A 23,837-nucleotide genomic window follows, 5' to 3' on the forward strand; every position below is an offset into this window, starting at 1 on the left:
AGTCGGCCTCGAGGTTCAGAGAGAAGAAGTTGGAATCACCGACAGTCCTAGGATTTTAGATAAAACGTATCCATCCCGATTAGCTGTGTCTACTGCCGACCTCGGCACCCCTTCCCCACCCCCTTCTCTCTCTCTCTCTCTCTCTCTCTCTCTCTCTCTCTCTCTCTCTCTCTCTCTCTCTCTCCTGATTCTGGTTTTCTGTTCTTAGTTACCTCCCTTTTTCTTGGTACCCTTGCTCTAGGGTTACGCTCATAGTTGTCACGGCGCCAAGGCGAACCAAGGCGGTGGAGGGTTGTCTAAGCGCTTAGGCGAGAAGGCGCCCGCCTTAAGGCGAACTAGGCGAACAAGTGTTATTTTTTATTTTTCCTATTTTCTAACATTATTTAGTAAGTTATATATACCTTGTATCATAAAAAATCAAGATTAAGCCACATCAAGTCATTAAAAATCAACATTTAGCCACATCAAATCATAAAAAATTAACATTAAGTCATATTAAGTTATAAAAAATCAACATTTAGAGAAATGCTCTTATTCTATAATAAGTTTGACTGGTCAAATGATTTTATTTTTACATGAGACTTTTTGTATTAGTTATAATATAAAACCAGCTTTCTAACAAGTCTAAGATTACTTAAATCTGAGTTGCAATGACAAAGTTATGCTTCAGTCAAACTTATTTTTAAGTGCGCGAATACTGTTAAAATCGCCTGAATGAAAATAATTTTATGAATATCAAAACAAAATATTTTTTTACCGGACTTTTGGTTTTTAGCAATGTTTTAACATGATAGAATTTATAAAATTTTCATAATTGAGAAAAACCCTAACATTTAAAAGTTGAAAATCGTCCCTATAACCAAAATCCAGTTTTTGTTCTTGCATTGGGGGGTTGACTTTTTATCCTTTTGGAATTTGATTTTTAAACTATTTTTATTGGATTCAAACAGGGGGCATTTGCTTCTTTATGAATAATATCTTAAGTAAATGAAATAATAAATGATATTTGGCATAAATAAGTGCCGAAACACAAGGCGGCTGTCGCCTAGGCCCCAGGCAAACCGCCTGGACGCCTAGCCGTCGCCTAGGCGACGCCTTGACAACTATAGTCCATAGCCTCCCATGGTTTGAGTTTTGAAGAAAAGAAAACTTTGGCTTAAGCTTGCACTGAAGTCAGTCTTTGGTGAGAGACCAAGGTCTGTGAGACATAGACCAAGGCCACAGGTGAGAGGCCTTGGTTATATCCCCTCCCTCCCCCCAGAAAAAACCGTCTTCCTCTTCTTCTCCATTGAGTTTCTTTGTTTTTAATTTTATTGTTCTGCAATAAACCCAACACTGGAAATAAATTGAAAGACTGTTCTACTCCTCCATTGGTTCTATTAATCATAGATGGTTGCTCTGCTGGTTCTCATCAAGTTCTGGTTGAAGACACAATATCACCCCCTGCACCTCTACTGGTTGATGTTATACTGCAGTGACCTTCAAGCCCTTGAAATCCAGATCTAGTCATCAGTTTCTGACCAAACTTTGGGAGCATAATACCATGCCTAAGCCTCTCCTTCGATGGTGATTTCAGCCTGAACTATCAGGTAGACTTGGTGGTAGAATGTAAGTTGCTATTTTTGGCTCCATTTTCTAATTTTGAAACCTTGTCATTTCTCATTATCTAACCATCAGATTTGAGTGTACTTTGGATGTGTTATTCCATTCTAAGAGTCTTACCCTTAATTGAGAGATTTCCCCCATTTGAGGTGTTTAGTTTGTAACTCTGGACCAGCTAGTTTTCTGGTTAATAACACTTTCTGGACCTGCCGATAGACCAAAACCTGTACTGTGTTGTTACTCCTGCAACTGGATTCCATCCTAGAGTTGTGTTAATAATCTGTGGTGTTTAAGTTCTACAAAACCTTTAAACAATAGACCACTATTTGTTTATTTCTCGGTTTTCTATTGCCAGGAACTGGTGATATCATGTATTGTTGGTCATAGTTTTTAAGGCACTGCTAAGGCGGTAAGGCGCCTTGGCGCTGATGCGGTCTAGAGATGGTAAGGCAGTGCTCCGCCTTATGTGAAGTGGCGCCTTATTGGTTTTTTTTTTTTTTTTTTAAACACATTTTAAAATTACTTGATGAAGATTCTAAGAATAGATTTTTTATTGGTAGGTGTATGGTTTTGTTTACACTTGAGATGTATGGGATCAGCTTTACTCCACCAAAAATAATCAAAACAAACAAAACAAAAACACGATTCACAAACAGGGTTTGGATTTTGTCAAGGGTTTTAAGAAAGGGCTTTGAGGAGGAATCAAGGAACAAGGAAGAACCACTAATCCAGGTGACCATTTTGTGCCGGCAGTGGTGAGCTTCATTCTTCTTTGACAGGAGTAGAAATATAGTGGATGACCTTAGGGCTTAGGCACTCATTTTGGCATCATAGAGTTAAGTATAATAAATACTTGTACTTTTATGTCTTCTTTTCTTTATATTTATAATTTTTTTTCATAATTATGTATTTATATTATATGTTAATATGATTGATGATTGATGATTGATGAAGATGAACTTAGTTTATTTACTTTATTGATTTGTTTTCTTGATGAATATCTTACATTAGTAAGAATATGAACCTTTAATATTTATTTAACATATGAGTAATATGATTCAACTAGGATTTGAGCCAAATAGATTAGTTTTATAAAAAAATTACACAGGAACGCTTTAGTCAATAAGGCGACGCTTTATGCCCGCCTTATCGCCAAGGCACTCCGAAAGACCCTCAAACGCCTCCGTTGCCTTACCGCCTTAAAAACTATGTTGTTGGTAGTATTGGGAGATCCTACTGTAAGTTAGGACATCCAATACCTAGTCTTACACCACTTCAGGAGTTTGGGTTTCCCATTACCAAGCTGTTTGATATGTTCTTTGATAACCAGGCAGCTATTAATATTGCCAGCAACCCTGTCTTCCACAAAAGCACCAAAGACATTGAGGTTGAGAGTCAATTTGTTAGAGAAGTTGTTATGAAGAGATTGATTGCCACATTTTTTGTTGGTATTGGTAGCCACCAGATGTAGATCGAGCTCTAAAAAGAGGTCAAAGATGGGTCAATGCTGGCTCCAATAATCGGGCCATGTTTCAGCCGGTTTTAGTCTGTTGACCAGGCAGCATGTCTTGGAGTTTGTGCAGTTTATTTGACCAGAAGTAGACAGTGGAGGTAATTTCCCAGATTTTTACTAGGTCTGGTGGGGTCCAGTTGGGACTAAAGAAGTCAATTTTAGCTGCATATCACCTTGCGGTTGGGGAAACATAAGCTGGAGAAGATTTTCCTATACTTTCTGATCTGGTGGGGTCCATTATAATGGAGAAAGTTCCAACAAGAACATACCATGTGTGAAAGATTTACTGAGGATCCATGCCAGCGCAATTGTGGACTTTTGGGGCTGAAGCTTTGTCTTATTAGGCACCTTGGTCAACAAGCTAAAATGGACAAGGAAAGGGGGATCGACTGGGGATATTAAAGGCTGTTATTTGTTTCCTATTTAGGTGTCAGAGATTTATTTCCTAATTGGTTAACTTACTGGTTAACTAATTAATTTCCTTTTTATTTAAGAAACATAGTTAGTTGTTATTTCTTGTTAAGCAAGTAGATCCATTTAGGAGAGTTAGTAAGTTTCCTATTTGGTTATTTCCTATTTTGAAAAGGCTTCTCAACCTATTTAAAGATTGTAAGGATTTAGCAAGTTTGATTAATGAAAGTTAGGGAGTTCTACTCTATGGCTGAGAAAGTCGCTTTTGAGAGGGTGAGATGCCCAAGACGTTGAGAGGGTAAGATGCCCAGGGCCAAGGGTGAGAGGCCTGACCCAAAACCATAGTTGTCAAGGCGTCATGGCAACCCAAGGCGGTGGAGAGGTGGCTAATCGATTTGACGATGAATCATCCACCACGGCATTGCCACGGTGATTAAATCGTCAATGTGTTATTTTTTATTCCCCCTATTTTCTAAAGTCATATAGTATATTACAAATAAATAAATAAATAAAATAAAATAAAAAATAAAAAAATTCAACATTAAGCAACATAAGTCATAAAAAAATCAACATAGTCACACTCACATCAAGTCATCAAAAATTAGTATGACCAAAAATATGTATTCAAAAACAGATATGATCAAAAAGCATATAAAGTAATGGGCTTGACACAAAACCCAATCCTAAATGTTGAGGTCATAAAGCACCTTGCAAAGTAAACGAATTAAAATTTAGGACCATTTGGCTGTAGGGCATCAGAATTTGCAATACTACATTATTGCAGCCAAATGATCCTTAACATCAAAGGACCTCAAGTTCAACATTAAGGACCATTTGGCATATAAAGTAAAAATTGAGTAGTATTGCAGACTTGCAGAGTTGCAATCTGCATTACTGTCCGAAATTAATTATTAATTCCAAAAAAACTGAGGATCATCACCCATATGGATCATGATGCTTTGACAGTTTGACCCCTTTTGTCATTGATGATATTTAATTCAACAACAATTTAATTAATACATAAATCTCTCTCTTTGAATCTAAGGATTAGATTAATGCAGAAACAGCTGGGATTGGATTAGATTATCTTTAATTTGGGATCGCATATTGGCTGAGCACTTGAGCATGAATTTTTAAAGTGCAGAGAAGCAGAATCAGAGAAGCAGAAGCAGAGGAGCCATAACCTAAGAAGAAGAAGAAGAAGTAGAGGAGCCATAACCTAAGTCGCCTCCACTATTATGGTGGCCGCCATTTGTGACTCACACTAATCGTAGCACCGATTTGCCTTTAATTTACCGCCAGGATGCCAAATTGCCGCCATGGCGTCGGCTCGGCAACACTGCGACATCCCGTGTCTAAACACAGCTGCTTGCCTCGGGTGCCAGGTTATAGCTGAGCACTGAAGGCAGCTGGGCTGCTTACTTGGCCAGTGAACTGTACACAGAGGGCAAGGTTACCCTACTTTGTCTATGTATATAAAGCCCAAGTGATGATAGGAAATGAGCCTACTCTGGGTTCCCAAGGTCAAGAACCCAACTGACTTCAGAACCTGGGGCAAATGACAGCTTGGTGGGCATAATTGAGACCACTGTCAGGTCAACCATGTCACCACCGGCTGACCACTGGCCCATTGGTGCCCACCTGCCAATAGTGTTGTACTGCTAAAAACTGCATCAAGTGTCTGTGGGCCCCACTGTCTTTATGAGCATGGACCAACCAGTGCCATAGACTGATAGGGCATCATACACTAGTCTTAGAACATCAAGCATGCAAAGAAATGGGTGGGCCCACACAGCAGTACAAGGAGTTGATTCAGTTTTAATTTTAAAAGCCCAAATCCAAACAGGCCATAGTGAATGAATTAAACCACTATAAAAAGGGGTCTTCTCTCATTTTCTCTCATTTGAACACCCTCTCACTACCACTATTATACCTGCTTTTCCTGCTATACACACAAGTATAAGGTGAGAATATTGTTACAATCCTAGAAACCTGTAATCAAATCAGAGAAATAGAGGAAGGAAGAGAAGAAGAAAAGACCAGAGAAGAGAGAGGTGCAATCGAAAGAGACTCCCAAAAGAGAGGAATGCCCTACGATCAGACCAAAATAGTATAATCGTAGGTTATGCCAGAAAACTTATATTAAATGGTGCTGAAGAAAAACCTAATCACAGAGATATGGGGCCAATAGGACATAAATTCCCCTATCGGCCCTGTCGCTGTTTAGGATTAGCGCCTAGCACTAAACTCAACACTCCCCCTTAAGCTGGAGCATACACATCACCCATGCTCAGCTTGGTACAACCATTACAAAAACTAGGAGCAAACAGAGATTTAGTGATCATGTCAGCCAGCTGATATGATGAAGGAACAAACGGGGTCTCAATCAGCTTTTTCAAAACAGCATCACAAACGAAGTGGCAGTCCACCTGATGTGCTTGGTCCTCTTATGGAAGACTGGATTGCTAGCAATGTACACCGCAGCTTGGTTGTCACAATACATCTTCATAGGCTTGGTTACTGGAAACCCCAACTCCAAGAGTCAAGACCGTACCCACATCAACCCAGCAGTGGTATGAGTCATAGCTCTGTATTCTGCTTCTGCACTAGACCGGGCAATGGTAGTCTGCTTCTTACTACGCTATGTAATCAGATTACCTCCAACAAACATGCAATAACCCGTAGTGGAGCTACGATCACTAGCAGAGCCAACCCAATCAGTGTCAGAATAGCAACTTAGTTTCATATGCCAATTAGGACAATAGATCAGCCCTTTTCCAGGAGCAGCCTTTAAGTAGTGAAGAACCCGAACAACCGCGTCCCAATGTGCTTTCTGAGGAGACTGCATGAACTGACCGAGGACTCCAACACCATAGGAGATGTCAGGACGAGTTATAGTAAGATAAATCAGCTTGCCAATCAAACTCCTGTACTGATGCACATCCTAGAGAGGTTCGTCATCATTAATTTGGTGAGGATCCATAGGGATATCAACAGGTTTGGATGCAAGCATACCATTGTCAGATAAAAGGTCCAACACATATTTCCTTTGAGACAGACTGATCCCTTTCTTGCATCGGATCACTTCAATCCCAAGAAAATAGTGAAGTTGGCCCAAATCCTTGGTCTGAAAGTGTTGCTGTAGATAAGCCTTCACTTCAGAAATTTCTACCTTATCATTACCAATAAGAATAATATCATCAACATAAACTACCAATACCACTAGTTTATCACCTCTACGACGAATAAAGACAGAATGATCAAAATAACACTAAGAAAATCCACAAGTTACTATGGTAGTACTGAACTTGTCAAACCATGCCCGAGGGGACTGTTTAAATCCATAGATAACCTTGTATAAGTGACACACACGACCTTTATTCTCCCCCTGAGCAACATAACTAGGAGATTGCTCCATATACACCTCTTCCTATAGGTCACCAATTCACCATACAAGAAGGCATTCTTGATGTCCAACTGAAATAAGGGCTAATCAAAGTTAACAGCAAGAGAAATAAGTAGATGAACAGAATTCAATCTAGCAACTGGGGAGGTCTTAAAATAATCAACCCCATACGTCTGACTATACCCCGTGGCAACCAGACTTGCTTTTAACCGCTCAACAGAGCCATTAGAGTGATACTTAACAATGTACACCCAGCGACACTTCACCAAATCCTTACCAGGAGGTAAATCTACCAGACTCCAGGTACAACGACTTAAGAGAGCATCCATTTTCACATCCATGGTAGCTTTCCATCCAGGGATACGTAGGGCATCATTATGAGTGCGGGGAATAGGGTTAGTAGAAAGTGACAGGGCAAGACCATGGATGGTCGAGGGAAGATGAGACATGGAAACAAAGTTATCAATAGGATACACAACCTTAAATTTTTGAGTGCAAGAGCTTGTACCTTTTCTTTAAGCAATTGGTAAGTCATCAGGCAGAGAAGGAGGAGGAGCTTCACCAGAGGAAGGCGACAATGGAGGAAGTGAATCATCTGGAGTATTGGTATCAACACTTAGCTATCTAACCTTCTTCTTGCGCTGATAAACCTATAAAGGAGGTGAGTCACTAGCACTAGGAGCATCAGGAAAGGGAATAAGAGAAGGAATGGGTGGAGAAGATGAAGAAGTCCACTCCATACCAGACTGAGACACCTGAGGAGGAAAAAATGATGTGCCTTCAAAAAAAGTCACATCGGCACTAACAAAGTTCCTCTGAATAATAGGGTCATAGCATTTGTACCCTTTCTGAGTACGTTAATAACCCAAAAAAATGCACTTAGTAGACCGAGGAGATAATTTATCTACTTGTGCATGCAAATTATGGACAAAACACACACACCCAAAGACTCGGGGAGGAACAGGAAAACTCGGCAGGGTAGGAAACATAATAGAAAAATGAGACCTATCTGAGAGAACTGAAGAAGGCATACGATTAATCATGTGACATGCAGTTAAAACCCCATCACACCAAAAATGTTTAGGAACATGCATATGTATCATAATAGATTGAGCTACCTTGAGGAGATGCCGGTTCTTACGCTTTGCTACCCCATTTTGCTGTGAGGTATAGGCACAACTAGTTTGGTGTATCATTCCACTGTTGGCACAAAAATCAGAAATATCATTTTGGGCATATTCTAAAGCATTATTAGATCGAAAAATCTTAATTAAAATGTCAAACTGTGTTTTTATTTCATTATAAAATTTCTAGAACACAGATAAAAATTCAGATTTGTCCTTTAACATGTATAGCCATGTAAGACGAGAATGATCATCCTCAAAGGTCACAAAATAGCGAAAACCAAATCTATTACTAACTCTGCAAGGACCTCATACTTCAGAATAGACTAAAGAAAATAAAAACGGACTACGAGACACAGAGCGAGATGGGAAGGACACACGGTGATGTTTTCCCAACTTACAGACCTCACATTTAAACCTAGGAAAAGACTTAAAACTAGGAAATAAAAGTTTCAACATAGACAAAGACAAATGTCCTAAACGACAGTGTCATTGGAAAGGAGTCACATCCCCAACAGCAGCAGTAGCAGCAACAGAAGAAGCAGGAGAGCCACAGTTGAGATAATATAAACCATCTTTTTCACGCCCTCCACCAATCATCTTCCTCGTGTGAAGATCCTGAAAAACACAGTAAGAGGGAAAGAAGGTTAATGAGCAATTTAATGAACTAACAGGGGGGCTGATAGGAACACCTTGTGGAACGACCTTAGACTTACTGCCAATCGGACTGGCTCCCACCCTTGAGGGATTTGTGGTGACTTTAATGTGGTAAGATTTAGCCATGAGAAGCAAGGTGGGGGAGGCCTTGACATCGCAAATGTAGAAGCCTTTAATGCCTGCATTTTTTATATTACTTTGGATGATCTTAGATGGTCGGGGATCAAATTTTCTTGGAACAAAAAAAAGTCTGGGCATTCCCGGATTTCCTGTATGCTTGGCAGATTCTTATTGAAGGAAGCTTGGCTAACTGCATTCCCTTCCTCCCACGCTTCTTTTGAAGCCCCGAATGTTTGTGAGCATAGTCCCATCTCCATCCTTATCCAACCTTACACCTCTTTTGGCCCCAAACCCTTCAAATTTTTTGACATGTGGACCACCCATCCGGACTATCCCAATACTGTCAAAGAAGCCTGGCTGAAGCTTGTCCAAGCCTTCTCCACTCCCCTCTTAGCCCTTGCCAGAAACCTGAGAAATGTTAAGGAAGCTCTTAAAGCCTAGAACACTAATACCTTCTGGAATATCTCTTCTCATGTTATTGCTTGCAGGGATAGGCTCTCCTCCATTCAGATGCAACTTCAGACTGACCATCTCAACCCCTCTAGCTACCACTCTTCTGGCCCAAGAGGAGAGTTTTTTTAAACAGAAATTTAGAATCAACTGGCTGGAGCTGGGTGACTCCAATACAGCTTACTTCTATAAATCAGTGAAAGCTAGAAACAATCTCAACTCTATCACCAAGCTGATTTCTCCTTAGGGAAACCAGGTTCACAAAGTTGACGAGATCAAGAAAGTTGTTGTGGACCATTTTGTGAACCTATTTGGGCCTTCCATTCCTATCGGCCCCCCATTTCGGATTCTCTTGAACAAGTTCATCACTGCCTCCATGTCTACTGTGTCTATGGCCATTCCCTCTAATGATGAGATCATTGTTGCCATTCTCTCCCATAAGGCCAGTAAAGCCCCCAGCCCTAATGGTTTCAGTATGGGATTTTTCTCATCCTCTTGGGATCTCATTAAGGACAATATAATCAAGGCAATCAGAAGCTTCTTCTTCAACCCAAGTCAAATTAAAGGGATCAATCATACATTCCTCTGCCTCATCCCTAAGAAAGAGGAAGCGGAGGCTATGAATGACTTCCGGCCAATCTGCTTATGTAATCTCCTCTACTAGTTCATTGCTAAGATCCTGGCAAATAGGATTAAACAAGTGGTGGGCTCTTTTGTTAGTAGCAATCAATCATCTTTCATCCCGGGAAGAAGCATCAGTGACAATATCCTTCTTTGCCATGAGATTGTTAGAGGTTTCGACAGGAAAGCTCACTCCCCAGCTACCCTTATAAAGATTGACATTCATAAGGCCTTTGACTCTTTGAAATGGGATTACACCATGAAGGTCCTTAATTCTATGGGGTTTCCCCTAGTCTTCTCTAATTGGATTTACCATTGTATTGCTAGCCCCCGCATTTCTGTGTTGGCCAATGGGAGCCCGACGGGGTACTTCGCCTCATCTGTGGGGATTCAGCAGGGCGCCCCCTCTCCCCTTACGTTTTTTTTCTGGCTATGGAGGTTCTTTCCAGAAGTTTGCAAGTGGCCAATGATCAGAACCACATCTCTGTCATCCCCAAATGTAAGGCTCTCAAGCTTACGAACCTGGCGTTTTCTGATGACTTGATGATCTTCTATAGAGCCGACTCCTCCTCTATACAGAACATTATGAGTTGCTTGAACCATTTTGCTACTTTGTCTGGTCTCCGTGTTAATCCGGCTAAGTCCCTTATTTTTCTGGCTGGGATCTCTGACATTGCCAAAGCAGCCATCCATGGCCAAATGGGTTTCTGTTTGGGTCAATTACCGGTAAAATATCTATGGCTCCCTCTCATTCCGTCCAGGCTCTCACCTCACCATTGCACCCCCATGCTTGACTTTCTTAAGAAGGGCCTTCAGCTGTGGAAAGGAAGGCTTTTATCATTTGCTGGCCGATTAGAGCTCATCAGATCAGTTCTTTAAGCTTCTTACATTTTTTGGTCGGGTACTTTTAGTTTGCCGGAATCCATTATATCCAGAATTGAGTCCATTTTTGCTTCCTTTTTGTGGAAAGGAAGTGAGTGCTCAAGATTCCTTCACCCTGCTAGTTAGGCAGCTGTTTGCCTTCCAAAGAATGAAGGAGGTTTGGGCCTCAGAAGGATCAAAGAGGTGAACTCTGCTGGAATTATCAAGTTGGCCTGGAAAATCATTTCCAGAAAGGATAGTATCCGGGTCAAGTGGGTGTACTCAAGCCTCCTCAGGAATGACTCATTTTGGACTGTGAAAACCCGGGCTGACGCTTCTTGGGCCTAGCGCAAGATCATGGCCACCCGCACCCAGCTCTCCTCTGCCATCTCCTCCCATGTTGGAAACGGGCTATCTACTTTCCTTTGGCTTGATCCTTAGCATCACAAAGGGGTTCTCTATCATGTTGTTAGTGGCAAAACATTTACTCCTCTGGCTTGCCCAAGCTAGCCTTGGTTGCTGACATTATATCTTCGGGTACTTAGGCTCCCCCAGCTCCCCTCTCGACTCAGCTAGCTGATATATGGAACTCCCTACCGTCATCTCTGTCTCCCAGAGGCAAAGGCATGATTCTATTATTTGGATATCCTCTTCATCCAAGATCTTCTCCACCAAGGCTGCTTGGGATTTTGTCAAAGTCCATGGTCCAGAATCCCCTTGGCACAAGCTTATTTGGTTTCTGCATCACATTCCCCAACATAGCTTCACAGCCCGAAGAGTTTTCACCAAATCATTACCTACGCATAGCTTCCTCTCCCATAGAGGCATCCCAGTTGATCCGATGTGTATCCTATGTGGTAATGAGCCAGAACCTGTAGATCATCTTTTCTTCACCTGCTCGGTCTCCAAATCCATATGGAAAATGATTCTTGCTAAGTGTTGGTCTACCAGTAAAAGAATACTCACTTTTCATAGAGAATGGTTGTGGATGGTCAAGAACTTCCTGATGGAGGGCCGGTAAGGGTAGAGAATAATTCTCTAAGATGGGTCTCAGAGTTTCAGGGAGAGAGAAATCGCACTAAGAAAGGGGGGGAAAAGAGAATCGCTCACACGCCCGCAGGCTTCACAAATACTCAAACTCAATTCATCTTTTTCAATCTATCCTCTAATTAAACGATTACATGCATTTAGTAAAAGAAAGCCAACATTAAAAGGAAACCTACTCTAATTCATAGTTTTTAAGGCACTGCTAAGGCGTCACCTTACCAGCGCCTTGGCACTGATGCGGTCTAGAGATGGTAAGGCAGTGCTTCGCCTTACGTGAAGTAGCGCCTTATGGGTTTTTTTTTTTTTAACACATTTTAAAATTACTTGATGAAGATCCAAATATAGATTTTTTATTGGTAGGTGTATGGTTTTGTTAATACTTGAGATGTATAGGATCAACTTTACTCCACCAAAAATAACCAAAACAAGCAAAACAAAAACACGATTCACAAACAGGGTTTGGATTTTGTCAAGGGTTTTAAGAAAGGGCTTTGAGAAGGAATCAAGGAACAAGGAAGAACCACTGATCCAGGCGACCATTTTGCTCTGGCAGTGGTGAGCTTCATTCTTCTTTAATAGGAGTAGAAATATAGTGGATGACCTTAGGGCTTAGGCACTCATTTTGGCATCATAGAGGTAAGTATAATATAATAAATACTTGTATTTTTTGTCTTTTTTTCTTTATATTTATACTTTTGTTTTATAATTATGTATTTATATTATATGTTAATATGTTATGATGATTGATGATTAATGAAGATGAACTTAGTTTATTCACTTTATTGATTTTTTTTCTTAATGAATATCTTTCAATGGTATGAATATGAACCTTTAATATTTATTTAACATATGAGTAATAGGATTAAACTAGGCTTTGAACCAAATAGATTGATTTTATAAAAAAAATTACACAGGAACGCTTTAGTTGATAAGGCGACGCTTTATGCCCGCCTTATCGCTAAGGCGACGCTTTATGCCCGCCTTATCGCTAAGGCGCTCCAAAAGACCCTCAAACGCCTCTGTCGCCTTACCGCATTAAAAACTATGCTCTAATTTGGAAACTCAAATTACTTGGAAACTAAATCCTAGTAGCTATCACCTACCTAAGTTACCGAACTAAAAGATTGCAGGAGAATAAAAATAAAATCCTAAAAAATCCTACTGGTCAAAGACTCAGTATGGGTCCAGTTCATCGTTTACTGGATACCCAGATGGGTATGGGCCGCTCCATGGGTGCATATCTACGTCAATTCCCCCGATGTTGAGAAAAACTCGTCCACGAGTTTTGTAGAACGGGAGAATCAACACCAATCGATCAGCATTCATCCTTACCTATATGAAATCACCATCGAAACCACGATCGAATGCTATGAAATCCACGACTCAAAGTTCTTTTTTGAAGTAGTGACTAAAAAAATAAAATCGATCGGTTCACTAAACAGATCAACCGATTTAAAATTTTCCATAAGTGGATCTTCAACTTCCAATGGGGCCATCATATCTTCTACCACTGGTGATTCATCTTCTGGTTCATCTACCTATTGTTCAACGACTGAAATCGCATAGTTGAAGGTAGAGTGTACTTGGGTTTTGATGTTCGTGCAATGTTGTAGAATTCCATCGAGCTTCACTTGAATCAATTGCATTTGTTGACGGATATCCAATAAAAGATTGAGATCCATCGGTCACCTTTGCTTTATTTTGTTTTTTTTAGGGGATGGTAGAATTGTAAATATTGGAAGTTTACTTTAGGCCACAAAGGCCTAAAGATATCACGTGTGGAGCAAGGATATAGTTGGAAATAAGGGAAAAATAAGGGCTAAAAATGATAAAAGATAATGGGACGGTGGTGTGGGGAATAAGCAGAGTTAAAGAGGGGTAGTTCTGGAAAAGAGGAATTAGAAATAAAAAAATCGATAAGTATTTGAAATACCATAACCGACAAGGTCTCTACGATGGGATCAAACGATGGGATCAAGTGATGGGAGAAATCAGGAACCAGGTATGCCGCCGATCCTCTCTCTCTTCTCGTCTTCTCTTCTCCTTCTTCTTGTCTTCTCTTCTCCTTCTGTTTTGGTGTTTCTCTTAGCTTCTCTCTTCTTCGACTTCTTTCCCTTTTTTTTTTCTGTTGGAACCCTGGAGAGGGGTTCGACTGAGAAGAAGTTCTAGGTATGGCTCGGCTTTTCTCTCTTCTACTCTTCTTCTTCTTTTCGTTCGATCTCTTTATCTCCTTTCTTCTTTTGCCCTTCTTTCTCTCTGCTATGCTTTTTTTTTTTTTTTAATTGCTGTCAGAACCCTAGAAAAGGGGGCTCAATCCGAAGGAAGTTGGGAGAAAGAGGGGGGTGAAACAGGGGTCGAATTATTTTTTTTTTTTTTTTACTATTCTCAGTCTCTTTAGAAACCAGAACAGAATGGGAAGGGGAGAAGAGAGATGGAGGAGAAGGAATGGGGATCCTTGGGCTCTGATACCAATTGATGGAGGGCCAGTAAGGGTAGAGAAGCATTCCCTAAGATGGGTCTCAGAGTTTCAGGGAGAGGGAGAAATCGCACTAAGAAAAAGGGGGAAAAGAATCGCTCACACACGCCCGCAGGCTTCACAAATACTCAAACTCAATTCATCTTTTTCAATCTATCCTCTAATTATTTGATTACATGCATTTAAATAGTAAAAGAAACCCAACATTAAAAGGAAACCTATTCTAATTTGGAAATTAAATCCTAGTAGCTATCACCTACCTAAGTTACCGAAATAAAAGATTGCAGGAGAATAAAAATAAAATCCTAAAAGATCCTACTGGTCAAAGACTCAATATGGGTCCGGTTCATCGTTCACTGGATATCCAGATGGGTATGGGCCACTCCATGGGTGCATATTTACATCACTTCCGTGGCAAATCTACCTGTGACATGGTGGGGAAGCTCGCCTTCTGTGCAACAATCAACCAGATCTGGATGGAAAAAAATCATTGAAAATGGACCTACAACTCTCGCTCCCTAAATAAGATTTGGAGTTCCATCTCCTTCGATGTCAAGGCAAAGATCTCCTGGATGTCCTCCTCCTATAATCCTTCTATAAGGAACTGTCATAATGTCTATTCCTGGGAGCTGCCCAGCTCCATTATCAGGAATGCCCCATCTTGAGTTGGTCCTTCTTTCTCTCCTCCCCCCCCCCCTTTCTAGGGGTTGCATGTTTTTTTCTTTCTCCTTGGTAATGAATTATTTATTCACCCAAAAAAAAAAGTCATCAACAATCAACATTAAGTCACATCAAATCATAAAAAATAACATTAAGTGACATTAAGTCATAAAAAATCAACTTTAGAGAAATGCTCTTAATTTATAATAAGTTTGACTGGCCAAATGATTCTACGTTTTACATAAGACTTTTTGCATTAGGTATAGCAAAAAACTAGCTTTCCAACAAGTCTAAGGTTACTTAAATCTGAGTTATAATGACAAAGTTATGTTCTAGTCAAACATATTTTAAAGTACGTGAATGTTGTTAAACTCGCATTAATGAAAATAATGTTATAGACATCAAAACAAAAGATTATTTTACCGGACCTTTAGTTTTTAGCAATGTTTTACCATGATAAGATTTATACAATTTTCAGAATTGAGAAAAACTCCAACATTTGAAAATTGAAAATCCCCACACAACCAAAAATCCAATTTTTGTTCTCAGACCAAGGGGTTGACATTTTAACCTTTTGGAATTTGATTTTTAAACTATTTTTATTGGATAAATAGGAGGTGTTTGCTTATTTATGAATAATATATTAAGTAAATGAAATAATAAATATGAAAACATAAATAAGTGCTAAAATATAAGGCAACAGTCATGGTTCGAAATCTCGTTGAAATTTCGGAATCATTTTTTTTTTTTTTTTTTTTTGCCGAATTGAAATAAGGCCCGAAATAACATTTGTACAAAATTTCGGTATCTTTCCTGTCTCTGTACATTCCATATGTTATAAATACCATATCTCAGTCGAAATTTCAACTGTCTCACTTGTCTCGGTGGTTTCGGTTCCATTTGCATATTTTGAAGGAAAAACAGTCCAACAAGCCTAGCCATATCATCACACATTTTGACTTCCATTGGACTACTACAAGATCTACACATTCAACGCTTAGGAGGTAAAGTTCTATCTCCAAAACCCAGTGAAATTTTCAAAACAATTCGACAGTTGCTACCAAACAAAGGTGCAACTCAAACACTGTCATGTCTTAATATTTTTGCATTTTTATGTTCTAAGCATGTTTATTAACCTTAAAATAAGTTACCCACCAAGTTTCAGGTCAAAATATGGCCGTTTGACCACCGAAACAGTCAATGGAAACAAAAAAATACACCATTTTGGCCGAAATTTCTCCAAAACGAAACAAAATTTCAGTTTCTGAACCCACCGAAACACCGAAATGAAATGAAATTTCGAACCTTGGCGACAGTCATATAGGCCCTAAGCAAATCGCCTAGACGCCAAGGCAGCGCCTTGGCAATGCCTTGACAACTATGCTCATGTTTGCACACCATGTTCCTTCTCAGTATTGGAGTGATGTTGTCCACTTGTCCTTACCACTACCCATCTTATCAATCACATGCCGATTGCTGACTCGCATTTTGGATTCTTGTGCTCTGGTTGATGTTTTGCAAGGGTCTTCCTCCTTTATTATTCCCACTAAGATCTTCGGTTGTGTATGTTATACTCAAAATCATCATTCTTTTGGGAAGCTGGAACCCCGCGGCCTTGAATGTATCTTTTTGGGTTACTCGGCCACTCAGAAAGGCTAAAAGTGCTATCATCCTCCAACACGGCATACCTTGGTGACTATGGACATTGTCTTTCTTAAGTCCCTATCGTACCACTCATCGCCACCTCTTCAGGGTGAGTCTGGTACTATAGATGATGAAGATGTGTCGATTCTTGCTCCACCTCTACATCTTGCTCCGTCTGACGAGACACAGGTTCAGGCTCAGGGAGAGACTCCACGTCAAGTACAGGGGGAGATTAGTCTAGTTATGGTTCAGGTTCAGATCCAGAAGAAGATTGATGATCCAAATCTTCAAGTCTATCAAAGGAGTCGAACTAAAGGTAAGGGCAAGAAAATTGGCACCACCACCACTACAGCACCATTACTCACCCCATTTCCATCCCTTGATCCAAAGCCAATTACTCCATCTAGTAAGGTTTCTTCTCCCAAGTCTTCTTTTGAATTAGCTATTACTCTTCGCAAAGGTACTAGGACTTGTACTCAACACCCCATGTCTCATGTTGTCTCTTATGATTCCGTTTCTCCTTCCTATTATACTTTTGTCTCCTCTCTTTCCTCTGTTTCTATCCCACAGAAGTGGCAGGAGACTTTTGCAGACACAAAGTGGAAGGCATCGACGATGGAAAATAAAAGCCTTGAAGAAAAATGATACATGGGATTTAGAGGTACTTCCTCCAAGCAAGAGATTAATTGGTTGTAAATGTATCTTCGTGGTCAACTAGATGGATGGTATAGAAGACAAATATAAATCAACGCTTGTAGCTAAAGGTATTATACAAACTTATGGGATCAACTACCAGGAGACCTTTTCCCCAGTTGCAAGACTAAACATTATTCAAGTTCTATTATCTTGTGTTGTTAATCTGGGATCTATAGCAGCTTTATGTCAAGAACACTTTTCTTCATAGAGAACTTGAGGAGGAGGTACATATGGATATCCCTCCAGGTTTTTAATGTGAAAAGACTTATAGCAAAGTCTGCAAAATAAAGTGTGCACTCTATGGGCTGAAGCAATCTCCTCGGGCTTGATTTGGCAGGTTTTATGAGGCTATGATTTCTGTAGGGTATAAGCAATGTAATTCCGATCATACCTTTTTTATTAAAAGATTCGGCAATAAGGTCGCTATCCTCATAGTCTATGTTGATGATATTGTAGTGATTGGAAATGAGGCTAATGAGATCTCCTATCTCAAGAGCTTTCTGGGACTAGAATTTGAAATAAAGGATATAGGAAAACTAAAGTACTCTCCTGGGATTGAAATTTATCGCTCTTCAAAAGGCATTATGTCCTTGCTCTTTTATCTGAGACTGGTTTGTTGGGTTATCATCCTTGTGACACACCTCTAGAAGCTAATACTCGACTCAAGGATAAAGAAGGTGAACCAATTGATAAGGGCCACTACCAGCGGTTAGTGGGAAAATTGATTTATCTCTCACACACACAACTAGATATTGCTTTTGCAGTGACTTAGGTAAGTCAATTCATGCATGACCCTTATTCCACTTATATGGAGGTTGTTCTTTGTATTCTTCATTATCTGAAGTCAGCCCCTGGAAAAAGGATTCTTCTATGTCCTCATGATCATCTTTGAGTTCCGGCCTACATCGATGTTGATTGAGGAAGATCTCCTGATATGAAGTTTACTTCAGGATATGTTACATTTGTAGGTGGTAACCTTGTCACACAAAGCAAGAAGTAAAATGTGGTGGTAAAGTGTAGTGCTGAAGCAGAGTTCCACGCTACGGCACAAGGAATCTGTTAATTACTGTGGCTCAAAAGCTTACTCCAAGTCCTGGGTGTGTGTGATGGGGACATCAAGACGTACAGCCGTAGGAAGAAGAAGACCCAACCTTCTTTGTGGTGGGAGGATTAGAAGGAGGAAGAAGAAGAAAGAAGAATAAAAAAAGAAAGAAAAGGAAGGCACGATCCAGCCTTCCCAACGCTGGATCGAGTCCTCTCCTTCCTTTCTTTGCCAAGATTGTGTGGCCCCCACCAAATCTGATATGTTAGTAGTTTTAATTCCTAGGATTTTTCCAAGATTGTGTGGCCCCCACAAAATCTGATATGTTAGTAGTTTTAATTCCTAGGATTTTGTTTATTTAAGTCATTGAGTTAAGTAGGAAACTAAATAACATTCCTATTTGTTTTTTTTAGGAAACTTCTTTATTTCTGAGATTATGTTCCAAGATTAGCCTTTTCTTTTTTAGTAATTATCCTATTATTTATGTAAGGCCATTGGCCATAATGAAGATTCATTGAATGAAGAAATTTGAAAGAAAAGAAAGCTCCCAAACCCCCCCCCCCACGATTCATCCTTCTTGCTGCCCTCTCCTTCTCGTTTCTAATCTCGCCCCTCCCCTCTTTTTCTCGCTAACCTCTCTTTTCATCTCTCTTTCGCTGCCATTGTCCCTCTCTGTTGCTGCTGCCCTGCCGCAGCAATTGTTCGCAGTAACTGAAGGCCTCCTCCATCAAATAGACCCCACCTGGGTTGCTACTGGTCTCCTCATCACTGACTGGGCTGCTGCTGAACAGTATACCATTGAGCTGGACATTTCTCCTTCGTCAAATAAGGTGGACTGCACCTCTATTTTGGAGGACTTCGGCTTCTACATTTCTTCTCAGATCGGGACAGCAAGAAGGTAAGTAAAACCCCCATGTTCCACATCCATTGACTGCCTATTATCCCCATTATCTCCCCCACTGAAATCTGAAATTAATCTCTGTTTTTCAAGCCATCTATTTTCTGCTGAAACCTGAAATTAATCCCTACTGTTTTACCTTATTAGTTGACTGATTTCAGAGAACTGCGTGGGTTGCTTATTATGCTTAGTGTCTTGATTGATTTGTGCTAAACCTAACACACAGTTGCTGCCATGTTCCCTTCCCCATACCCCCATTTGACGCTTGGGTAGTTTGAGTGTTTTTCATGCTTAGATTATTATTGACCAATGCTGCCCTGTTAATTAGTCTTTTTTCTGAACCCAACCCAACTCAAGACCTATTGAGTATTCCTTACTCTAGTGGGTTGACCCCTTGTAGGAAACCTAGCTGCCTAGGCACCCTTCCTACATCATCTTGGTATCAGAGCATGGTTTTGTCTAGGTTTAAGGTAATTAGGTACTGCTGTCCCTTGTTTACATGTCTTACCTTTTGAGGTCTAGTCTCCGTCACCATCTGTCCGTGGTCGAATCTGAGCTAAGAAAGCAATACCATAGATTAGAGGACACCCTTTTCTTTCTTAAGTTGGCGGGACCAAATAACATTGGACGTTATTCCCTTCAAAAGCATATACTTGATAGGGAGATTTATGACCTCAAGATTAAGAGGGCTACCTACCTGTCTCAATTGGAGACTCTGAGTAGACCTTGAGTCTTTGGTGGCAACCGTACCATTGGCAGCCCATCTCCTTATGTCCACTCGTAGTGGTAGAGCATACCAGGATATGTCTGACCCCCTTAGCACCTCCACCCAATCCGAGCAACTGGCTGAATTCATGAAAGCCGTTCAAGCCATACAAGAGACACAAGTTGTCCATCTCCAAGCCCTTACTGATAAGTTGGCTGCCCTAGAGACAAGTGCCCAAAATCCTGATGGACGGCAAGGCCGTAGCACAACTGGCACTGAACCTAAGGGCAGAGGCCCTAACCCTGAGGAAGTAAACGAAAATAACCAGACTGATGGTTATGACCAGATAGGGGATAACTTCCAAGGCCTAAGGCATGGTAGGGATCAGGGTAGGGGTCGAGGCCCACCGCCAAGACGCCAAACCCAATATGGAGATGATGAGGGCTATGAGCATAATGATAGGGGCTTTGATGTTAGACGGATAATTAAGGTAGATGCCCCTACCTACGATGGTCAGATTGATGCTAGGATCCTTCTGGATTGGATCAAGCAGATGGATAGGTACTTCGATTTCTACGATATGCTAGAGGAAGTCCGCTACCGATTTGCTAAGTTCAAGCTTATTGGAGCTGCCCAGGACTTCTAGACCACCTAGGACTTGAGCCAATCACCACCTGGGTAGAAATGCAAGAGCGGCTCAAGAGGGAATTCTTGCCTATCACTTATAGGCTCCAGTTGTTGAATGAAGTGAATACCCTGAAGCAAGGGAAGTTGACCGTGACCGAATACATGAGCAAGTTCAATAAACTGAAAATTAGAAGCCGTATTCGGGAGGATGTTGAGCAGACACTATCCAGATTCCTTACCGGGCTCAACTCTGAAATTCAGTCTCGTATGGCACCCCACCTGGTGCGAGACGTTCCACAGGCCTTCAGGTTAGGCCTTGAGGTGGAATCCTCCATGAGAACTTATTCTCAGAGGAAGAGCTTCCAAGCTGGGGAGTCTCAATTTAGAAAACCACCCTAAGGCTCAACTGGATTCCCAAAACCCCCTGCTGCACCACAGCATCAATTTGACAACAAGGGTAAAGAAATTTTGGGAAAAGCACCCAAGAGTAGTGGGCAGCAACTGTGCTTCAAGTGTCGTGGGTTTGGTCACTTCTCCAGAGAGTGTCCCAATAGGAATCTTTATGTAGGAGAACAGACCCCTGAAGAAAGTTACCAAGAGGATTTTCAGGACTATGAGTATGAGGACCATAGACCAGATGAGACCAGATCTGACGAGGACACCGAGGAGGCCGGTGACCTCAAACTCGGCATTGTGCGTTGCATGGTCTCACAACCTAAGGGTAGCGATGATTGGCAACGAACTAATATTTTCATCACTTACACATGTCATCAGGGCAAGAATTGCCATGTCGCCATAAACAGCGAGAGTTGCATGAATGTGGTCACCAAGAGCGCTGTTGCTCAAATGGGCCTCAAACCTGAACCCCGCCCCAAGCCTTACAGGGTTGCATGGGTTGATTAGTCCACCATTCCCATTAATCTAAGGTGCTTAGTTCCCCTACACTTTGTAGGATATGAAGATCGAGTGTTGTGTGATGTCCTAGAGATGGATGTTGCCCACATCATTCTAGGTAGACCCTGGTTATATGACCGGGATGTCACCAATTACGGGAAGTCTAACACCTATGTCTTTGAGTTCAAAGGGAAGAAGATCACACTAACCCCCAGTGCCCCTAGGGAAATTAGGGTTCCAGAACAGAAGGGAAGTACATCCAAATACACCCCCACCAAAACACTCAACATTTTAAATCAACAACAATTTGAAGGAGTGTCACGAGTCAGGGGTGATTTATGCTCTAGTTGCCGTACAGAGTAATACCGATAGGTCACGCTTATTCACTGAGGCTCCTAGAGAAGTGCAACCCTTGTTGAGGAAATTCAAGAGGTTATTCCCTGAGGAACTACCTGATGAGTTACCGCCTATGCGTGACATCAGCACGCTATTGACTTAGTTCCAGGATCCTCTCCCGAACTTACCCCATTACCGAATTAATCCCAAAGAACACGCCGAACTCAAACGGCAAGTGGATGAACTGTTGTAGAAGGGATTCATTAGGGAAAGCATTAGCCCGTGTGCTGTACCTGCCTTGCTCACGCCAAAAAAAAATGGCACCTGGCTTATGTGTGTTGATATTAGGGCCATCAATAAGATCACCATCAAGTATAGGTTCCCTATCCCTAGGCTTAATGACATGTTGGATATGATGGCCAACTCTTCGATCTTTTCGAAGATTGATCTCAAGAGCGGGTACCACCAGATTAGGGTTAGGCCTAGAGATGAGTGGAAGACAGCCTTCAAGACGAAGGATGGCCTCTTTGAGTGGTTAGTCATGCCTTTTGGCTTGTAAAATGCACCTAGCACCTTCATGAGGATAATGAATCAAGTGCTTCAACCATTTATTGGCAAGTTCCTTGTGGTTTACTTTGATGACATCCTCATCTATAGTAAGACCCCATCTTCCCACTTAGATCACTTACAGAAGGTTTTTCATGTGCTCTAATAAGAGAAACTCTATGTCAACCTCAAGAAGTGCACCTTCATGAGTGATCAAGTCATCTTCCTGGATTTGTTGTGTCAGCTCAGGGAGTATCTGCTGACCCTGAGAAAGTGAGAGCGATTGTAGAGTGGCCTGAGCCAACTAACATTCATGAGGTACGAAGCTTTCATGGTTTAGCCACTTTCTACAGAAGATTCATCTACCGGTTTAGTTCCATTATGTCTCCTATCACCGATTACATGAAAAAGGAGTTTCAATGGACTAAGAGTGCTACGAAGGCCTTTAATGTGATTAAAAAGCTTATGACTGAAGCTCCAGTCCTGCGCCTCCCAGATTTCCCTAAGGTCTTCGAAGTGAATTGTGATGCATCTGGTATTGGGATAGGTGGTGTCCTAGGACAAGAGGGCCACCCTATTGCCTATTTTAGTGAGAAGCTTAATGAAGCTAGGCAACGATATTCCACATACGACAAGGAATTCTATGCAGTTGTCCAATCATTGCGCTATTGGCGACATTACCTTTTATCGCAAGAATTCGTGCTATTCTCTGACCACCAAGCTCTGAGATACCTGAGTGCCCAAAAGAAACTTAACCAGAGGCATGCCAAGTGGGTTGAGTTTCTCCAAGAGTACACTTTTGTACTCAAGCACAGACCTGGTGTTGAGAATACTACTGCAGATGCACTGAGCCGGGTGAACATGTTCCTCATTCGCACCAATGCTAGGACTCGGGCTAGTGTGCTACTCCAGCCAATGAGTGTAGAGGTTGTAGGGTTCGAGCGAGTAAAGGACCAATACTCCATCTGTCCTGATTTTAATGAGCCGTTCACTTCCTTGAATGAAGGCAACCGAGTCAACCGCTCGGACTACCTACTTAGGGAGGGCTTTCTTTTTAAAGGAAGCAATTTGTGCATTCCCAAGACTTCACTCCGAGATTTTCTGATCTGGGAATTGCATGTTGTGGGAGTCGCTGGCCACTTCGGTCGTGATAAGACCATCACCCTCGTTGAGGACCGATTCTTTTGGCCAGGACTGAAGAGGGATGTTGCTAGAGTTGTGAGTCAGTGCAAGACATGCCAGACCGCCAAACAACAAAAGCAAAACACGGGTTTATACACTCCCCTACCCGTTCCCCATTCCCCTTGGCAGGACCTTAGCATGGACTTCGTGCTTGGTCTACCAAGAACTTCGAGAGGCCATGATTCTGTTTATGTGGTTGTGGACCGCTTCTTGAAGATGGCCCATTTCATCCCATGCTTTAAGACCTCCGATGCATCCATAGTAGCCAAACTTTTCTTTAATGAGGTTGTCAAGTACCATGGGTTACCCCTCACCATA

General features: G+C 41.3%; 1 protein-coding gene across 10 annotated transcripts in view; it reads right to left on the reverse strand.

Annotated features, from left to right (window-relative positions):
* Nucleotides 1–23,837, reverse strand: part of LOC122080742 (rab GTPase-activating protein 22-like) — a 108,042-nt gene that overhangs the window by 28,333 nt on the left and 55,872 nt on the right. Inside the window, exon 11 of one of the 10 annotated variants that reach the window (XM_042647604.1) lies at nucleotides 8,051–8,132. The exons of the other annotated variants lie outside the window; for them this stretch is intronic. Coding sequence (XP_042503538.1) covers nucleotides 8,112–8,132 — 21 coding nt within the window. The 3' untranslated portion in view covers nucleotides 8,051–8,111. The remainder of the gene's footprint in view (nucleotides 1–8,050; nucleotides 8,133–23,837) is intronic. 10 annotated transcript variants of the gene reach the window in all.

Source organism: Macadamia integrifolia, chromosome 1, assembly GCF_013358625.1.
Source record: "Macadamia integrifolia cultivar HAES 741 chromosome 1, SCU_Mint_v3, whole genome shotgun sequence".
NCBI classification, from domain to species: Eukaryota; Viridiplantae; Streptophyta; class Magnoliopsida; order Proteales; family Proteaceae; genus Macadamia; species Macadamia integrifolia.